This window comes from Pantherophis guttatus, chromosome 3, assembly GCF_059756535.1.
Source record: "Pantherophis guttatus breed Tessera chromosome 3, ASM5975653v1, whole genome shotgun sequence".
NCBI classification, from domain to species: domain Eukaryota; kingdom Metazoa; phylum Chordata; class Lepidosauria; order Squamata; family Colubridae; genus Pantherophis; species Pantherophis guttatus.
Window position 1 is genome coordinate 58,314,254 of NC_142065.1, and position 21,540 is coordinate 58,335,793.

General features: G+C 37.1%; 1 protein-coding gene across 4 annotated transcripts in view; it reads right to left on the reverse strand.

Annotated features, from left to right (window-relative positions):
* EIF2B3 (eukaryotic translation initiation factor 2B subunit gamma) overlaps positions 1-21,540 on the reverse strand; it is a 99,773-nt gene that overhangs the window by 76,477 nt on the left and 1,756 nt on the right. Inside the window, exons 1-3 of one of the 4 annotated variants that reach the window (XM_034414964.2) lie at positions 9,168-9,381; positions 8,266-8,421; positions 1,976-2,115 (exon numbers count right to left, since the gene is read on the reverse strand). In XM_034414964.2, coding sequence (XP_034270855.2) covers positions 1,976-2,115; positions 8,266-8,413 — 288 coding nt within the window. In that variant the 5' untranslated portion in view covers positions 8,414-8,421; positions 9,168-9,381. Of the gene's footprint in view, positions 1-1,975; positions 2,116-8,265; positions 8,422-8,681; positions 8,947-9,037; positions 9,382-21,540 lie in introns of those variants that run through there. The other 3 variants (XM_034414963.2, XM_087889656.1, XM_034414965.3) reach the window with 3 other exon arrangements.

The following is a 21,540-nucleotide window of genomic DNA, read 5'->3' on the forward strand; positions in this document are numbered from 1 at the left end:
ATTAAAACATGTAAACATTTATTAGTGCAGGAAAATGTACATTTTCCACTCTGTTATACTGCTGGAATACTATATTTTAATAGCTGGTTGGAATATAGTTACTGACATAAATTGGAGAAGATCTTTACAGGATAAGAGGGAAAAAATGTGTCAGCTTTCATCTTCATATTCCAAACCAACATAACATTATCTATGCACATGCCAGCAAAAATGGTTAGTTTTCTTACCAAGGCAGTACAGTTTTGGGCCATATCTGTGGTTCTGTATGTCGCTGGCTCACACTGAATAGAAGCAAGAGCATTTCCCATCATTAGTCTTAATTGCACAGGGCTTTTCCTTGTAATTTTATAAAGAAGTGAGAGTATGTAGGAAGTGCTGACGGTGGGTTTCCTTCTCATGCCAAAATCGCTTCTATTCCCAAGAGAAGTAATAATAGCATGGGAAACAGCTATGCCATGGGCCCTTCCCACATAACCTGAGTCTACAGATGTTGGTGCCAAACCTCAGGAAACAGACGAAATATTGCCCAAATTCACACATTGCTTTCTGCCAGGAAACAAAATATTGAATGAGCTGGATGCAAAGCTACCAAAACAGAAAAGAAGACATTTCCCCCCTTATTCAAGAACTCAAATAGCACCATGTTAATTTTATAAAACCAGTTCTGTTCACAGTAGCAATGGTAATAAGGTTCAGTTGCGCCATACCAAATGTGGATACACAGCTCAGATTAAAAACTTATTGCTAGTATATCTGATACAACAACAGGTTCACTTCATGACCTAAGATTAACACTTTCTCAGTTTTTATTTCTTTGCTTTTTGATATTAGTGATGTGGATTTCAAATTATTTAAATTACTGATATGCTTTGATAAAGCATATCAATATAATTAAATTTTATTTTATATTAAGAAGTGATTGAATTAAAATTTTAACTCAGCATCCATATAATTTATATTGGATCAGAAAATACTGAATATTGAATATTAACATTAAAAACATGTAATCATAAGAAACATGAAAAAACAACAAACTTGGCTTGAAATATTCTAATGAAATTTGATTTACATGCACTTTAGTGTACCCGTATACACAACATTGTTTCACTAACACCCTGGATAATGAAAAATTGGATCATACCTAGAATATATAGGAAGTCGATTATTTTTATTCCTGTGTTTCAGTTCTGTATTAACAGTCAGATCTCACTGAATATAGAAATAATCTAGGTCTCCTAGAGGAAATCTATGATCCATAGTGAATTTATATTTATTTATTGGTGGCTGGTTGGTTGGTTGGTTAGTTTGTATCCTGCCTTTATTATCTTTAGAAATAACTCAAGGTGGAGAACATACTTTGTACTAATATTAGCTAATCTAAATAGAGATATGAATCCATTTTTTAACATTATTTAGCAAATGGATTTCTCTCTCATACTTTCTCAAAGATATGGCACACATTACATTATTGTTCATTGGTTGACTTAATTAGTTAATCTTGTCCCTAAAACTGAATTGGACACAACAGCAAATAAGAGTTCAGGAACATATACATGCTTTGCAAGATCTAAAGTTCTAAACACCTCCAAACTGATGATTTATTTTAGCTGCCTAGAATCACCTTGTAGGGGAGATGGGCAGCATAGAAAATAGATAGATGATAGATAGATAGATAGATAGATAGATAGATAGATAGATAGATAGATAGATAGATAAATAGCACATACATAGATATAATCTTGGTAAGATCAACTTGAAGTAGTCAGTGGAAATAACAGTAGAAATTTATCAACAATACTGGCATTTGGGTATATTTATTTTTTTAAACACAATTATGCCCAAAGTATTTAGGTGTTTTAAAAGTTTGTTTAATTTCCTTAGTGAACACTGATCTGTTGAATTATTTCTGTATTTTACACATACACATTAGTCATATTACGATAAATTAAAATGATTTTTAAATACGTAGTATTACCTTTATTTTCTCATGAATATGCCGTAATGAGTCTGCAGTTCCCATATCTGCATCATCAGCAATACATACAATATCCAGCTTCAGTTTTGTCTCCAAGTTTAGCACTTTCTGAACATCTTTTGTTGTAACCACAATGACTTCTTCAGAAAAGAAAGAAAAAATAAATAGATCTATGAAATAGTTTACATTCTTCAGAATAGATGATTTAATTTTAGGTAGTTTAGAATGATGTAACTTTTAAATGTAAATGTAAAGTTTAAATGTAAATAGTTTACATCATTTTAAAGCCGTAAAACTTCCAAAAAGTCCTCAAATAATTTGATCAAGTTCTTCAAGGTTTCAGAATTCTCATTATATGCCAAAATGTGCAAAAATAATTTACTGAACAAAATAGCATTATTTCTGCAGAACAATATTTTATGATATTTTAATGAATGTAATTTTGTTTTTGTAAGGTAGAACTCCTAAGCAAAATATAAGATAGTAAATCTAAGAAAATATTAGTCAAACTGGCATTTCTGTCACTATTATATTCTATGTATTTAACCCAAAGCTAGACATTAATAAAGATATGGAAATACAACTTGAATAACGGAAAAGTTGGGAGGAGGAAGCCTCTATTAATCTTAAATGTCTATTAAATCTAAAAACATGTAATTCGTACTAATTTACATCATTTGTGTAACATAATTGTGTAATGTAGTATAATGTTATTACACAATTAATATACATTTATGCGAATAACATAAATTTAAATACCTCACCAAAGCTTTGGTTGCAACCAACTTGTTCTTTATTTTAGGAGATTGTCCAGCTCAAGAGTGTCAAACTCGCACCACGTTCATCATGTGTCATTTTTATTTTTATTTATTTATTATTCGAATTTCTATACCGCCCTTCTCTTTTCGGACTCAGGGCGGTGAACAGCCAAAATAAAAACATTTATACATAAAGTACGATTAAAAATAGATTTAAAATAATTAAATTTGGCCCATAGTTTAAAATTTATCAATTTAAAATCCATATCAAAATTTAAAACCAACCATAAAATCATAAAATCAAGAGAGACCGGCTAACTGAAAGAGATGAGTTTTTAGGGCCCGATGAAAAGTCCGGAGGTCGGAGATCACTCGTATCTCTGGGGGTAGATTGTTCCAAAGGGTAGGTGCCACCACAGAGAAGGCTCTCCTCCTGGGGGTCGCCAGCAACGTTTTTCCCATTCGTGGAGCTGGGGTAGGCGTGGCCTGCACATGACGCATCCGGCCCATGGGCCACCAGTTTGACACCCCTGGTCTAGATGGAATTTTGTCTTTTGAATTCAAATTCCATTAAATCAGGCTCTTGAAAAAGCACATATAAGCCTCCCTATGTAACATTCAGAAAAGTTTGAAATACCTTTTCATCTGATTTAATTGGTTTTAATCCAAGAGTTCTAAAAAAAAGTCTCACATGTAAAATTTCATATTCCTAAAATCAGCAAATGGAGATAAGATGATCTTGGAGGGGGGGAGGGAGGGAGGGAGAGAAGAGAGAGAGAGGAGAAGAGAGACAGGAAAGAGAGAGGAGAAAAAAAAAAGAGAGAGAGAGAGAGAGAGAGAGAGAGAGAGAGAGAAAGAGATAGCCAGTGCAATACCAACTTTTTAAAGGATTTAAGAAAGCACAGACTTTTCAGGATAACATTTATTCCTGGTATATTTGGGGAGACAGGGGAACTGAAGTCCATACATCTTAAATTTGCTAATTTGAGAAACACTGTTTTAGAGAGTCCCAATGTGGATGTAGATAGTAGTAAATTCATATGCACTGTTTATTTGGATTCTCAAAACACATTTGATAGATCTCTCACCATTTTTCTGAATAAACTAACAGTAGAGTAAAAGATTCTTTATTCATTTGTAGTTGTTTGATGAGCAGAGACCTTGGATTAGAAATAAATGGCCAACTTTCACAATAGCTGAAACTAAACAATGGGACACCTAGGGAATTGCACTAAGACCACCACTGATTAAATTTATAATTATGAATGATCTAGAACAAAGACTAGCATAGTAACCTCCAGATGTTTTGAACTCCCACAGCCCCTGCCATTAATCATGCTGTATAGGACTGATCAAAACATCTAATCTGCATTGGAATTAAATCCAAAAGGAGTTTTGGATCAACAAGGGAACAGCTAGGCAAATCCATTCATAATGGAAATATTTCAGAATTAGGTTGTTTTAAGCCTAGAATCACTTCACTGAGTATGGAATGTATTGCCAGTAACATTTTAAGTTTGAGCTAATGTCTATTTCTCTTGGGCAGTAAGAGGGAAACTTCTGTTCAAACAGTACAGACTTCTTAGGAAATACCGTAACTCATTTTTTTATTAAAAGAATTTTATTTTGAAATGGGGTTGGGTTGGACAGTTTTGCAAGTGGTTTCTCATTAAGTCAGTTTTCTTTTCCAATCTGTATAAGACCAAATAGAAAAATTCTTCCGCATTTTTTTTCTGTTTTGAAGTTACTTCAAAGAAATAATTTCGTAAAAATTCTCATGGTTGGAATTTGGTGTGTTGGAGATTGAAATCTTTTGTTTAGCCATTTGAGCATTATTGAAGTTAGAAATCTGACCTAAACAATGCTTAGGAAAACAAGTTTTATAACTAACAGAAAGGAGATTTCTAGGAAGTGCACTATACGTATAAGCAAAGTCTAACATCTAGTTAAATACGTTTTGCCAGTTGCCAGATATTCTAAACTCAAAGCCCTGGGAAGAAAAGCAGAAGGAAATTATTTGAGTGTTGTGGCTCTGTTACCTGAGTATGTGTCATCGGCAGGAGAGGACTCCGAGAGTGAAGGAGAGGAGTTGGCAAGGCCTCCCTCTCCAGGACCCTCCTCTCTGGCAATGCCTTCGGTGTCCGCTGAAGGGCAAGAGATAGGGCCGGGGCCAAGCACGTCCACGCAGCCACAGATGGACAGTGATGAGGGTAATGAGTCTTGGCTGGATCCACGCCAGCGTCGCAGAGATAAGCGCGCACAACAGAAGAAAAGGCGTGCCCGAGATTAGGCTGAGTCACTGGACCACACCCCACAGGATATAAAAGGGAGCGTGGTGGCCAGTCAAACCTTGTGATGAACAAAGCTGAAAGCTTCCACCTCATTCTGCATTGCCGGACTTTTTGCTATAGGCTTTGCTGGATTATCTCTGGACTTGACTGACTCCGTAATTATTGAGCTGTTTCTTTTGATGTACCAGGAGTGGGGAGAAGTTATCTCTCCTCTTCGTAAATAATAAACTCTTGGCAGGCAGCCACTAGGTTGTTGCCAAGTTCCGTTATCATAAGGAAAAGGATTTTGCCGGCTGGTTTGGTCTTTAACTCTTGAACGTCTGTTGGTGTGTGTGCGTGTGGTTGGGGACAGAACATTGAGATTAGCCATTTGTTAAACAAAGAGCAGGGAGAGTAAAAGGCAATGTGCTAGTATTGGAAATGAAATTACATTTTCATAGCACTCTAATGTGTTCCGGAAATTAGCCTAAAATATTGCTCTGATTTCCTTTGAAGGAAATGGAATGGGAATGGAAAAGGCAGAATGGGTTAACTCAAAAGAAAACAGGATCTTTTAGCAGTAGAAGGTCTTTGTAATAATTTCTTGTTCTAGTCTCTGTGTCAGAAATCATTTACTATTTCTCTCTTTATCCTTTCTCCAATCAAACTACATACTAAACACCAAAATTGGAAATGGTCAATAATCATCCCTCATAAAGTATATTAAGCATTTCTTAACATATTAAGCATTTCTTGATATATCCACTTTGAAATTAACTATTTTCAAGAATGGACTGCTTTGTATCATCTGACATTGGTGTATTTACTATTGCAAAGACAAAATCATTCATTAAACTGGAACAATTTATGACAATAGTAGACATGGCTCATTCTCTGTTCTAGCTTTAAAATTGCCTGAAAACTTTCCCTTGAAGCCTCCACAATACAACTTTAATAAAGAATACTTATTCCTGGTATTTAAGAAAAAAGTGCATCTACCCCAGCTCCTGCTTGACACTGAAGAAAATACAGAATTCTTGGCTCAGAGAAGAGATGCAACCTATAGAAACCCATCCTAGTGCTTATTTGTAACACTATTTTGCCAACTTTGTTTTAGAAACTTTACTACGAATAAGAATCTATTCGCTTCAGAATTTGTAATAAATAATATCCTAAAAAGAAAATGATGTACTAGAAAAAAACATTTAACAAGCAAGATCAGGGGTGTCACGCTCACGGCATCATGGCGGCGTCACTTGATGTATCAGGACTTTTTTTCCCTTTGCCAAACCGGGTATGAGTGTGGCCAGCACGTGACGCATCCGGCCCACGGGCCAGGAGTTTAACAGTAACCATAGCTAATGAGCATTATTCATAAAACTGCTATTCTGCCATACTATTCACAGTACATTTAAAATGTTAGTCCATAAGGAAAATGGTTCTGGGATTTATGCAAAATTATTGATCCTCATGACTAATCAGGTGAGAGTACATTTAAGATTAAAATTATTTATATTAAAACTTCTTCAGTTTAGACCTTTTCTTAGAAGACTGTAAATGCAGATGGATGATATAATTCATCACAAACTAGTTATAAACATAGGTGATACAATGATTGGTCTCATACATTGGGTTAAGCCAAGAATTGTTAAAATGTTGACCAGCATAACAGAACTGGAGAGGTAGACTAAAATGTAGAAATATATTATAGTCAAGCCTAATTATACAACTATATGACATGCTTTTTTATGTGATTGTACAATTTTCCTGCACAATTCCAGGAAAAAGCAAGGTGCTTTACATAATTATACACAGATACTATATTTGTGCATTCTCCCAAGAATCCATTTTACCTTGAAATCTGAAATACTGCATTACCCCACTACATATTCATTATAAACCATATCAGTAAACCCAAGCTAATTATACTGAAAGGAAATTTTTAAAATAATGTCATGTATACAGTAATGAAAATTCTGGATGAAAAATATATCAGTGAGTGAAGCGCTTGGAGAAAAATCAGTCAAATCCTTTAAATTGTGACTTTACAGGTTGCATGTTCATATAAAGCCTTTGGAAGGAAAGGGTGATTTACACTGCCTTTATATTAAATATGGCATTAATACAATCTCTCTCTCTCACCCACATACACAATTTGCTTCTTGGAAGCTTCCCACAGACCTTCCAAAACTACTTTAATGTTGAGTTATTTATTATTATTTATTTATTATTTCAATTTGTATACCGCCCTACTCCCGAAGGACTCAGGGCGGTGAATAGCCATAGAATAAAACATATAAATACAAAATTTAAAATAAAGTAAAGCGAATTAAATAATTTGGCTGAAAATTTAAAACCCCAATAATTTAAAACCAAATTTAAAATTTCCATTTAAAAAGGGGAAGAACTTAGGTCAAGCCATTTAGAGTTAGATTAGAACTAATGCCAGTTTCATAGTCAGATGCTTTAACCACTACACTGAACTGATTCTATTTTGTTGATAAAAATGTAAAGCTTCTCCAGTCATGTCCAATTCTACAGAGTATGGTGCTTATCTATTTCTTAGCCAAGGGAGCCAGAGTTGTCTGAAGACATTTTCCATGGTCATGTGGCCAGCATCGCTATACAACAAAGGTGCACAGAATGCTGTTACCTTCCCACCAAAGTGGTATCTATTAATCTATTTGCATTTACATTTTTTCGAGGGGCTAGGTGGACAGGACCTGGGGCAGGAACAGGAGCTCACCCCATTGTGCAGCGCTCAAGTCTCGAACACAGGTTGTCAGCTTTCCAGCTGACAAGCTCAGGGTCTTTAACTGTTAAGCCATCATGCCCCCTGATTTTGTTAATATTCCCATCAAATTCCCAGAAGAAAAATTTCAATGCGTACATTCTTTATGTAGAGCGCTTGTATATGTTTACTTAAATACAGAGATGATCTCAATCATATAACCTCCTTCTTCCAAATCAGGGGTGTCAAACTCACATTGTCATGGCGTCATGACTTTTTCCCCCTTCGCTAAACCAGGCGTGGGCATGGCCAGTGCATATCCAGCCCGCGGGCCGCAAGTTTGACACCCCTGTGTTCTAAATCATGTTAGAAGTCAAATGAAACATTCTGAATTAACTTGATTTCCAGCTCTGGTGCCAGATTCCATGGATTTATTGACAAAGCTCATTCCCAGTACTCCTGCAAATAGTGTCCTTGACTTTTTGTAGTCATTTCTCCACAGAGCAAAACATCATATTCAAGGCTGCTTACCTTCAAAACCAACTTGTTCCAACAGGTTGAGTGGGTACCAGATCAAGGGTTTATTACCAATAGGAAGAAGAGCTTTAGGGATATTTGAGGTCAGATCCATCATGCGGGATCCCCCGCCTACAGCCATCACCACAGCTTGAAACTCCATACCAAAATCTGAGAAAAAAATGAAATAATCCAAAAATTCAACCAATAAGCAGACAACCTATGCTCTTTACAGGAGAAAAAAGTGCAGAACTAGTCTTTCCCATAGTCCATAGAAAGACTCTAACAACCCTCAGAAACCAGCATCCTTAGCCTTCTGCTTTGCCATTTAATCATCTCCCTTGTGTTTGACAACTACAACAACCTGTTGCTGTATTATAGCCCTAGCTGGTGTAGCCAGTGTTAGAAAATGCACAAAACTGTAGGTCAACCTCTGAAAGATTATAGTACATTCTCCATTCTTGCGTTAAACCTTTTGTTTTCTGAGTTAAAGCAGCAGAAGACCTGGTCACTTTGAGCTGATAATATTCTTCTCTTGCTCATAGACTTTATTACATCATTTTTCTTTTCATTTATTCTAGAGTCTAGACCAATCTGCTGTGTTACCACTGCCAGGTTTAAAACCACGGCAAGTAGACAAAATATGCTTCACATCAGAGGTCTTCAAACTGGGCAGCTTTAAGACTTGTGGACTTCAACTCCCAGAATTCTCCAGCCAGCATAGCTCCACATGAATGAGCCCCCTTATCAAAAACTCTGTTGAAAAAGCCAGGCATCAATTTTATACCTAATAAGCATGCGAAGCTAATGATGCTCTTCTTTACCCTCCTGTCGCCACGAAAATAAATAATAACTGGCAGGCTACGCGGGGAAAGGATGGGCTTTTCTTCCCAACGTCCCACCAAGCGCTTTGGTACCTGAAGCCTAAAGGCTGTTTGGTTTCACCGTGACAAGTGGGAACCAATGATAATAGCTTCGCTTCCCCTCCGGTGCACTTCCACGTCTGCGCCGCTAACAAAACGTGCACACGCTCTACCGTACCGTGTTTACCCGCGGAGCGAATCGATGAGCAGCCCTAACGAAGAACACCGAATAACCGATCTACTTGTCACTTGGTAGGGGAAAATAATCAAGCGAAGAGAATACCGAGCTATGGATTTCCGAAGAACAGGAGCCTTCTACAAAGAGCTCAGAGATATCGATCTCTCTGTATTGTACTTGGGGGGAAAATATTGTAATAGAGAACTGGAAATTATAAGGGAAGAAATGAAGATAAGAGGAGTAATCAAAAAGAAGTTACTGAAGAAACACTGAGATGACACACGGAAGGATTGATGCATAATGTGTTTGTTTGTGTAAAAAAATAAAAAATAATTTTTTTTACCAAAAAAAAAAAAAAAAAGATATCTATCTCCTTTTGGAAGAGCGCTGAGAAAAAAAGGGGAGCGAGAAATAGGTTGCTGATTTCCTATTTTTTCTTGAAGGGCAGCATTCGTTCAGGGTGAAAACATATCCTACAATTTACCAAAGATCTTCGTCAAAGATCAGGGTGCTTTTAAGTTTAAGAAACAATGCATTGAGTTTAAGAAGCTATGCATTGAGAAAATGAATAAATCATAATAGAATAGAATTCTTTATTGGCCAAGTGTGATTGGACACACAAGGAATTTGTCTTAGGTGTATATGCTCTCAGTGTACATAAGGAGAATAAAATACATTCATCAAGAATAAAGAAAAAGATACAACACTTAGTGATAGTCAAGGTTACTAATAAGCTATCAAATCGTACTAGGAAACAAAAACAATATAATAGAAAGATACAAGCAACATGGTTATAGTAATAAGTGGGGATAGATATTAGGAAGAGAAGAATAATAGTAATACGGTCTTAGTAAATTATTTGACAGTGTTGTGGGAATTAGTTGTTAAGCAGAGTGATGGTATTTGGGGGGAAAACTGTCCTTATGTCTAGTTGTTTTGGAGGGCAGTGCTCTATAGTGTCTTTTTGAGGGTAGAAGTTGAAACAATTTATGTCCAGGATGCGAGGGATCTGTAGATATTTTCACAGCCCTCTTTTTGATTCGTGCAGTATACAGGTCCTCAATGGAAGGCAGGTTGGTAGCAATTGTTTTTTCTGCAGTTCTAATTATCCTCTGAACTAAGTCTGTGTTTGTCTTGTTTAGTTGCAGAGCCAAACCAGACAGTTATGGAGGTGCAGATGACAGACTCAATAATTAAAATAATAAGAGGGTTTACATAGTATGGTGTTGTAAAATTTTACATTTAAATATTTCATGATTTGGGCTGATATAAAGCTTATTGTGGAGCGCACACTATGGGCTCTCCCCCCCACCGACTTGAGGCGCTGACCTATCTTGCGGGAAACTATAGCTGCATGAAATGGGTTATCCCCAGTGGGTTAATAGTGTTACCTCTGTTTCAAGTCAGGCTACTCACCTCACTGCTGCCCAAGGTAATGCGTGACACATCCTAATGAATTTGATGTACCTTGAAGCTGGCCTAGGACTGGGTCAGATGTGATACCTAGCAAAGAATAAGCTATCTCTCATTCATGGACTGAAAATGAGATGAAGTCACCATCATGGGGACGTGGTAGAAACAAAAAGGTGTTACCAGGACAGGCTTGTAAATCAAGTGCCAGTGGATAAAAAAAAAAAAGTAAAAAAAGAAAGAAAAGCAAATTCTATGCTTGTAACCATTGGCAAACCAAATAGGATTGCCAACATAATATTATTATACAAATCTATAGTGAAAATACATTTGGAGTGTTAAACCTTGTATAGTATGGATCATTATGTTTTTTTTTAAAAAGAAGAGATGCAAAGAGAGAAAAATGTGTGATTAATACAGCAGCATCCCTATAAGGAAAGATTATAGTAATTGGTCCTTTAGCCTAGAATGGAAGGTAAAGAGAGATGTGACAGACATTATAAAATTGTGCATGCTGGAACTTGAGGTTTTGAAACTCATTGAAGACAGGCCTAAGGGCATCAGCCTGAACTTGGGGTAGTGTGCATGGCATTTCGCCAGAAAGAAAAGAGGACTGTTGATACAATGCAGGTTGCTCATTACCTGAACTAGCTGGGGACTGTAAGGGACAAACCTCCCCCAATTTTGGGTAATCAGTGTCAGTTGGCCAGTTACATCTCTTGCCTACCAACAGCATCCCAACTGATAAGATGCTGTTTTTTAGGGAAGATAATTTATGACATTTTGTCATTCAGACCTGAGTGATGACTGTGAAACAAACCTGTGATAAACTTATTTTTATGGATTTCCTCAAACAGCTGAGGGCCAGCCATTTACCATACCCTCCCAATTGCTGACAGCAATCTGCCCAGTACCTAGATGTGTTCAATAGTGAAGTGAAATTGAAGATACCAACTCACGTGTATCAAGCAATGACCAATTTGGTCAGTGGAAAAAGCAATACTGAGATAATCCCTGGCCCAATCACCTGAGAAAGGTACACTGGGTAAGAACCATCAGACTATCCCTTTCAGTCTCTCTGAGCAACTACTGACCGAATGTATAAGTTCGATCTTATGTGGAATAAGCTCCACGTGGGCTTATCTAGCCCCTGGACCATATGGAAGCAGTAAGATTTAACTCCCAACCCTCCCAGACTTTCCCAAGTCTGATTCCCATGACTCATCTATTTTCAAGTATAGCCAGTGATGAAGTTGCTGAGCCTCAATACCTGATCATCCTGGATCAAAGACAATATGAAGATGATGTCCAGAAGTAGGCCATTGTTCCAGTAGAAATCAATATTATTTTTTCTTTCTCCAAAATTTTTATGCTGATGGTGTGCTTTGGTTTATTTGGCTCGTTTGGATTTGTTTACATTTTGGTGACATTGATTCATTCGTGCAATCTGTACACAGTGTTTTCTTGCCCCTATTGTTTGTACAGATTTCATAGTGCAGTTCAAATCCAGAAAAGCTATGGCTGGTTGGCCTGCTAAGCAAAGCAGAAACAGGTGGGAAATGTGCATCTTGTTCATGCTTTTTTGTAATATTGATGGGGGCATTTTCCTGCAAAGGCATGCTTGATCTTGAGTTTTGACTTGTACACTGCAGCTCTCCTATTCTTTTATTTTAGAACTTCAAGCATAAAAAGAAGAGTTGTTTTGCTGAGCAAGGATGTGTGTATCCCTCATGATCACTCTTTCATTTTGTATTGAGGACTATTGGTGTAAAAGTAATTTACATTTAGGATATAAAAGCTGGCAGTTGGGCAGAGGGAGATATTTGTGTGGTGTCTTATCTTCTGGGGAACAGTACTTCCTGTCATGAGTAGAGTAGAGTAGAGTAGAGTAGAGTAGAGTAGAGTAGAGTAGAATTTAATTCTTTATTGGCCAAGTGTGATTGGACACACAAGGAATTTGTCTTAGTGCATATGCTCTCAGTGTACATAAAAGAAAGTCAAGATTATTTATTAAGATAATTATTAAGCTAACAGATAGAAACCACAATATACCTTGTTTTTTGGCAGTTTGCTGGGAAAAATAATGGGTACATTTCAGGTAAATTTTTAAATACAAGAATGAACAGAGTTATCACTGATTGTCTGCAAGATTAGTTTTAGATGTAGATTTAAGGGGGGAAAGTAGTCTCTTAACTGGGACCAACTAGAATTAATTATTTTTTCCCTTTCTTTTCTACTCCTGCCCTTAAGAGGTAATTAAATGAAAAGTTGGTGTCTTGTGTGAGAGATAAAACACAGAACCAATGTATTTCTGCTTACATTCCTTGCTTGAAAATACCTATACCCCAGGCACGGATGTTCTTTCTGGTTTCAAGGCACTGCATCTGTACTGCAAAAATACAAATGACCACTAGATGGCAGCTGAGAACGTTCTGTAATGTTTTGCTGCTATCTTGTGGTTGTCCAGTTTTTTGCAGCCCTTCCAGATCCCAATTTTCCATGCCTGAGACATCTGAAATTGCTCTGAGTTTTATTTCTGCTGAAAGTGGATTCACTATATTAATTCAGATTTTTTTTTCTGCTTGTGGTACTTATGGGGTGTGGTCAAAAAAGCCAAAACGATGGTAACGGCAATGCCTGGATTTTTTAATGTGTTGCAAGCTTCAGTTGCACTGCCATGGCCGCCATCTTGACTTTTTGACCAAAATTTGCAGAGACCTCTGTTTCTATGAAACCGAGACTGGCTTGAAATGAGGCAAATTGACTTCAGGAATGTAATGCTTTGTTTCAAGTTGCGGACAGAACTCGTTTTCTGTTTCATGCACACCCATGATGATGAGAGGACATTTGAGAGACTGCAAAGGAAAAGAGCCAAAAACAGAGAAACGGGAATACTGCTAAAAATTTATTTGGCAGGGTTAAGTATGGCAGTTGGAATTAATTCAGTGTTACTTATTTCTGCACTTTATTGTTCTTGCCAGGAGAGGCTAAAGATACTGTACAATATTTTAAGATTGAAATTTCAAGGTGGAACTAATTTTGAGAGGTAACATCATTCTGGAAAACTGGTTTATATAATATATAGTTTTGCAAGAGTTACTATAGACCATTGCTATACTATAAATCAGAGCACTCTATATTCAACAATATTTTAAACTAAGATTTTTTATAGCTGATTAGGTCCTGTATAAGAATGCTGAATATCTGAGTATGCTGTATACTCTGTTGTAATTATTTAAATTATACAAAACTCACAGAAAAAAAGCAAAATCTATTTATGTTGTATGACCACAGAAATGGAAGAGCTGTTTCGTTTTACTTCTGTTGAAAGAGTTGAAAGTTTCAAACAAAAAGTCTACATGCCTGCAGATGTGCTTTCCTGTATCATATAGCCTGTATTTGCTATTGCTTTGCCAACTTAAAAACCTCCATATTTAATTAGTCAAGAAAAAGAAATCAGAATTAAGGAACATTTTAGGCAGCAGTTGAACAACGGTGATGCATTTATTAATCACAGCAGCCATTCTGTAATATTTCTCCTGAGTGAATGCTTAACTTATTGTTGAATTCTTTATTTCTTAAATGCGTTTTCTACAATCCCACATCTGGAAGCTTTCTCAAAATATAAGTCTCCTGAGCGTGCCTGGACTAAATAAAGCCAAAAATAGAATCTCCATTCTCTCATGGCAGTCTGTGTTTCAAAATTCACTTTGAATTTGGATGAAAAAATATTGAAACCTGCCTCTATTTATTTATTTTTAATCAGAAATGTCAAATTAGATACCGTTTTCCTGAAAATAAGACATCCCCTGATAATAAGCCCAATCGGGCTTTTGAGCACATGCACTAAAATAAGCCCTCCCCAAAAATATTTAAACGCAGAGCTGGAAATAAGGTAAGACGGCAAGAGGAGCCCCATCTTGTTCCAAGCACCCCAACATAATAAGACCTCCCTGAAAATAAGGCCAAGCACTTATTTCGGGGTTCAAAAAAATATAAGACAGAGTCTTATTTTTGGGGAAACACGGTAGCCCTTGCTTAGTTATCACAAATGGAACCAGTGACTTGGTCATTAAGCAAGGTAAACCTCGACTGAGCTTATGATTTTACTTCAGTTTTCCTCTGCTTTACAGATCTACAAAGATCATAAATGCGAGGATTGGTCATAAAGTTACTTTTTCATCACTATGGAACTGCAAATGGTCCTATATAAGGTCGCTGCTAAACAAGGACTACCTATAAAGTAATATTAGACATTTCCTTTTCATTAATGCACCGTTCTTTTGTTAGAATTCACTGGCTCTGATAACATAAAGTTGGCTATTATGGCAACACATAAACTGTGGTTGTGATTGATTCTCTAGTGACTGATTCTCAGTTTTGCTTTGATCTCCTCACCTGTAATATTAATAGACATCTGTCTCAGTACTCTAGACATGAGAACCCAACCTTACAGACTAACCATTCTAACTACAGAGAGTTCTTGGAAGGATAGAGGATAATGTATAAATAAGCATTGCTACCAAGAGTGCTTGAGTTATTACTTTCTCCTGTGTCTTACATCTTTTCCCATGTGTGAAAGCTTTCTCTTGCTACATTGTTGTAAAATTCCCTTGGGTCTTCTATGCACAGGTCAATACATCCATATGACTGGGCTATCATGAGAACTCGTGTCTTGCAACATCACAGATTGGATGCACAGAACAGAATGAGCTGCCCCGCACACACACACTGCTCATTAGAAGTACCAAAAGAAACTAGTTGTTTTCATTCATTGTCATTGAAATCTTCTCTCCCTTCAGGTTTGAATATTCAAATGATACTTTTCCCTTTTTTCAGACACAGTCTTGTACAACTGCCAGTTACACTTCTTTGTTCCCCATTGCTTTTGTTCTCTGTAGGCTAATAGGTACAGCCGCTGAAGCTAACAAACCATCTTACAGATCACGAAGGAGATTCATGACATCTCTACCATCTGTGGCCAGGATGCAGTCAGCTCCTCCCACTGGAGAACAAAATGACTGTGTACTTATCCCACTTGACAGAAACACATTTCAGAATGTGATGTGAAATTGGGAAGGTCAGTGGTTACAGCTTGGGAAAAAGCTAGGCTCAAATCCTCCCACAACCATAACATTTAGTACTGTACTGTAGTGTCTTTACACTAGTTTCTTTCTTACATCAAGGTCATTCATTGTGCTAAACCATCATTCATTTGTTCAATTACTATTGATGACCATCTCACTCAATGACTGGCCGGCTTATAATTCAAAAAAATAGATTACAATTGAAAATACTAAAAACGGAATCAGATAGATTAACTAGATTGATCAATGATAAAAAAGATTCAGAATTTTATAACAGTTGGAAATTATGGTATGATTGGGTCCAGAAAAGGTGGGATAGAATAGATATATGATGATGTATATATATGATGGCAAATATGTATGTATAAAGGAATGACTTTATATTTATGGACAATCACATTATACCATGGTGGCAGGATTGTATATTTTATTTGTGTATTGGTGTATAGAATATATTAATAAAAATTATATTAAAAAAAGAAAGAAAATAAAAGAAAATACTAAAAACGTTTTAAAACAATAAAAAAAATAAAAACACTAAAAACATCCAGATTAAGTATATTTAGAAGAAAGGTGCTTGGTCAGTTAGCAATACACCAGGAAATTGGGCCCTTAACATAATATGGTTGGTGTGTTTGATTTTCACTTAGCATATTGTAGAAATTCCAGCTAGTAGACTTTTTAAACTAAATTTTTATAACTTAACTCAGTGTCACCAATAGTGATTTATCAAACTATAATGAATTAAATCATACTTTATATCAACTAGGTAATAGATTCAGACAGGTGGGGTTTTTGCGAAAACAGGAGCAACGCAATCCTTCCGTGATGTCCTATGTGCTTTGCAGGAGTGATGAGATTAAAATTAATATAATTATTAATATAATAAAATTAATATAAAATTGTGAAAATTATAGTGCAGCTTGAATTTCCACAAGCTGTTGCTGTTCCATTTAAACTTTTATAAACATTTTGGGCACATAAGTGGTTGAAGATGGGGTGAATTGTCCCATACCTAATATTATCACTGGAGACATTGCCTGAAATAATATCCTAATTTCTATTTTGTTATTTTTACTCGTAAATTTTTTTTCTTTTGAAATGGCATGAGCATGATTTTGAAGCTAGTAAGAACATAATTTGGAGGAGGAGGAAGAGGAAGAAGAGGAAATGTCAAGAGGAGGGGGAGGGGGGAAGAAGAAGAGGAAGAAGAAGAAGACTGAAATTTACAGCACTCAGCGCAAGTAGCAGGTTATGTTGTTTTGTGAACTATTGTAACTGTCAAGAGGCAATTATCAATTCTCACTAAGGATCAAGAGAGCACCAGTTCATTTGAGAGTTTTTAATGTATTGACTTAGTTTTTAGTTATAACTATAAATAAGGCTGGAATTTGTGAAGAATTTTATTTTAATAGTAAACATAAATGGAACTTGGAAAAATCTTATCAAATAAAATAAATGTTTACAACTTAGTTCTGATAAAAATAACCCATTTGGCTGATCATGTGAAATCATACTGCTACAAAAGAAAATTGGCTTGTTCTCTAAAGAGTTAGTACAGAATAATGCATCTCTGCTTATAATATTAATTTGATTATGGAGTATGAAAAGACCCACTTAATCTATACCATATTTAATAAAACATACTAATTTCTGTGTTTCAAAGATATGTAAATGATTTGGCACCCAGTTTGCAAAACAAGATATTTTTTTTTGCAAGAGTTCTTTTTCTTTCTTGATCTCATGAAGTAACTAGGATATATAGGGCTTTTTCCTTCATGAGTTCAGATCTATATAAATGTTTATTAGGAAACTAAGAATTGTTGGAATCTTCACCAGTTATGTCATCAACCATGTTCTATAGTCATCCCTTTTAATTTTAATGATTTCCAGCTATATTATCTTATATTAAGATTGCTTCCAACAGACGGGTCCTAAAACTAATAAATCATTGCTTTTCTACAGTATGTATCAGAATATGATGATCTTGGATAGAGATGTGCATATATGATTGGAATACATTGGGGAAGATCCAAGTAATCAGAACATTATTTTTTTCAAAAATAAAGGTCAGCACATATTTGTTCAAGCATGATTAACCATTATGACACATGAAATATAAAACAAATCAAGCTTATAATGCAGGGGAAAGAGCATAATTTGTTTTCTATTGTTTTTGTGAGTGAGGCAGTGAATATTTATTGGACATGGATCCAGAGGAGCCTTAGGGGGCAGGATAAAGCATTCGGGTATTGAATTGGTATGTGGGAGTGACCTTGGAAAAAAAGACAGAACCAAGGAAGAGTTAGATAAAAAGCAACATAGCCGGCAGCAGGCAAGAGACTCAGAAGAGACCCTCCCTAGTTTCTTGGGCTGTAAAGCAGTGGTGAAATCCAAATTTTTTTACTACCAGTTCTGTGGGTGTGGCTTGGTGGGTGTAGTGTGGTGTGGTTTGGTGGGCATGGCAGAGAAAGGATACTGCAAAATCTCCATTCTACTCCAGGGGAAAGATACTGCAAAATCCCCATTCCCTCCCCAGTCCTGGGGGAAGGATATTGCAAAATCTCCATTCCCACCTCACTCTGGGGCCAGCAGAGGTGATATTTGCCGGATCTCTGAACTACACTAAATTTCCGCTGCCGGTTCTCCAAGCTGCTCAAAATCTCCAGTTCTCCAGAACCTGTCAGAACCTGCTGGATTTCACCCCTGCTGTAAAGGGGAACGGAAGGAAAGATATACTTTCAGTCTTGCAAAATTCTGTTAATGTAACCTTATAATAAAGTAAATCTCATCTGGCTATGTTTCCTGTCTGATTAAAAGAAATCAAATTATTAAAATGGCAGCTAAAAAGCTTTTTTTCTTTGTCTTAAAATTTACACATAAAGACTAGCAGTTATTAAAAATCACTCTGACAATATTTCAGTTAAATTATTGAAATATAAATCTGCTTATCCAGACACAGTGAAAACTTAATAATATTCTGAAAGATAATTTGTTATGAAATGATGCCACCATCAAGCTTATGGTAAATCTGTGCTTACTGCATTACTTCCAGGCTCAACAAAGTCCTCAAAAACCACAGGAGAGTTTACCAACAGATGATAATATGAAGAAATTCCATAAAATGTGTGAATAAAAAATTGTGATGCCACAAAAAACATATAGTGCAGAAGCCACATTAGCCTTAGCCCCTCCATTCATAACTTTCGTAAATTTCTATTCAGGTGACTCAAGAGGTCACCTGGGGAAAACTTCCATGCAGTTTTCTTGGCCAGCCCTACAGGAGTGCTTTGCCATTGCTTTCTTCAAGGATGTTTGATCAATTCCCCAAACTAGCCTATTCCTCTGGAATTCCCTGGAGGTTTCCCATCTGAATACTCAGCAGGTCCAATCCTGATAACCCTCCAAGCAAAGCAAGACTGACCAGATGCTGCCATCTGCTGACCCCTGAGAGATGACACCATGAAAGCAATGAGCTAGTGAAGACAACAGAGGCTGTGGAGCTGCCGGTCCGACACTCCCAAGTTTACTGATGGCTGCTTATTGTTCTGCTGGATCCAAGCAGTGTTGCCTGCTCAGCTAATCCCCATTGCTAAATGAGGCCATCCTCTCTTGAGTTGATAATGGGCAGGAGGCGCAGTTGAGCTGCATCGGTGAGAGAGATGATAGCCTCCCACACAGGCTCTCCCTCCGGTCCCCAAAAGCCCTTTCTTTCTATTAACCCAGGGATCTATACACATGTCAGAGAGAGAAAGAAGCCTCCTTTTCACTATTCTAATCCTCTTCCTCCTAATTAGAGCCTTCAACCCCCTCCTCAAGTATGTTTTTCTTTCTATTAGGGAAACAGTTACCAACTGAGGCAGGAAAACACCCGCCTACCGCTTTATCTCCTGGCTTGTTTGCTTCCAATTCATTCCTGGGGCCTCGCTGGCTCGGGAAACATTTCTAGTTCATTCCTTCTAAAGAAAAATAGCTGCTAATCAGAGTAATTTTGGGCCCATTTTGCTCACCTGTTTCTGAAGAAGGAGCTCAGCAAGCATTTGGGGCGAAAACATTATAACCTAATAATAATTTAGATCATTAACCCAAAAAGTATATTAGAAATGAATTTAATCACAATAATAATATAAGTACTCTCTTGGGCTTTCTATACCCAAAGAAAGGACTGGAAGCTGTATTTCAGTGACTCATTATTATGAAAGTTACTTTGACTCTCCTAACTTTTTCATAGGGTAAGATTAAGAAGGAAAGAAGACTAGAGAAAATTAAAAGATAGGATGCTGTAATCAAAGACAAGGACAAGGCAAAACACATTATTATAACTACTATTATTTCTCTTGCGAACATTATAATTACTCATTGTAGCCTCCAGAGGGAATATCTCAAGTTTGCTCTGGGTGTGTGTATACTTCCTAGAGGCTGAAGAAATATGTACCTTTGAGGGCGTGCACAAATGTGCAGACATGTTCTTGGGATCACACCGTGGGTGGCTTTCTAATGGGAGAGGAAGACCACATCATCTTCCCCACCCCCTCCCCTCTCACCCAGCATTTGACTTCAGAGCTGCTTACTCCCTGACTGAACAGAACTGGAAGTCTTAGCAAAGCCAGACTCACTAGGGTGTCTCACCCACAGACCAGCTGACTTCCTCACACTGCTCCAGTCTACCAGATGGTTATCATGGGAATGCCTCATGCTGCCCACGTGTGTGTGTGTTTGTGGGTGTGCATGCGTGCGTGGGGGGGGAGGAAATTTGAGGAGGAAGAATCAAATCCAAAGATGTTCATAATTACCATCTTTCACAGAACAACTAAATGACTGTATAGGCAGCAGGATGGGGAGAGTTAAAAAAAACCCATCTTGAATATGATGAGTCATTCAGCTGGTGGGTACCCACCCTTGCTGCAGCAGCCTTATTGAAGCCTTCAATCAATCACTGATCATCGGCTGACATGCCTGATTGCACCAAGTAGCACAGTGAAATACTGGGCTTCTATCTTGTCTGGAGATGGAAGAACGATAGTTTTCTCACCATTGCTGAGTGAGATTCCATGCTGAATGTGTGTTTGTCTCTGTGTGAGGGAAAGGAGGAGAGTGTTCACTGTGCCACATTTCTCAGCCAGATCCAGAACAGAATGCTGTCACAACATGAAAGAAACATAATCATGGTTTGTATAAATCTTGCCAGTCTTGGCAAGATTTGTGGATCATTTAATGGCTAGATCCCACCCCTACCTCATTGTTTGCCAAAAAGATTATTGGATTTACTTGAAAAACATAATTAACACCAAACATGGCTTGAGGAGAAAGAGAAAAGCAAGCAGGAATTTCAAGCATACTTATTTAGAAGTAAATTCTAATGAGCTATGTGGGTTGTACTTCCAAGGATTAGTATTGAAAAGAAAGAGAAAGACTGAAATAAAAACAAGAAATTCTCCAAATTCCACTTTTGTAAAAAGGTTACAAACAAGACAGAATCCTTTTTATCAAAAATATCACTGAGCACTGCTTATCTATCCTAAGGACCAGTAGTGGATTTCAAAATTTTTTGCTACCAGTTCTGTGGGTGTGGCTTGGTGGGCGTGGTATGGCTTGGTAGGTGTGGCTTGGTGGGCGTAAAAGGGGAAGGTTACTGCAAAATCCCCATTTTCTCCCGATCAGCTGGGATTTGGGAGGCAGAGAATAGATGGGCACGGGGCCAATCAGAATTTTTACTACCGGTTCTCCGAACTACTCAAAATTTCCACTACCA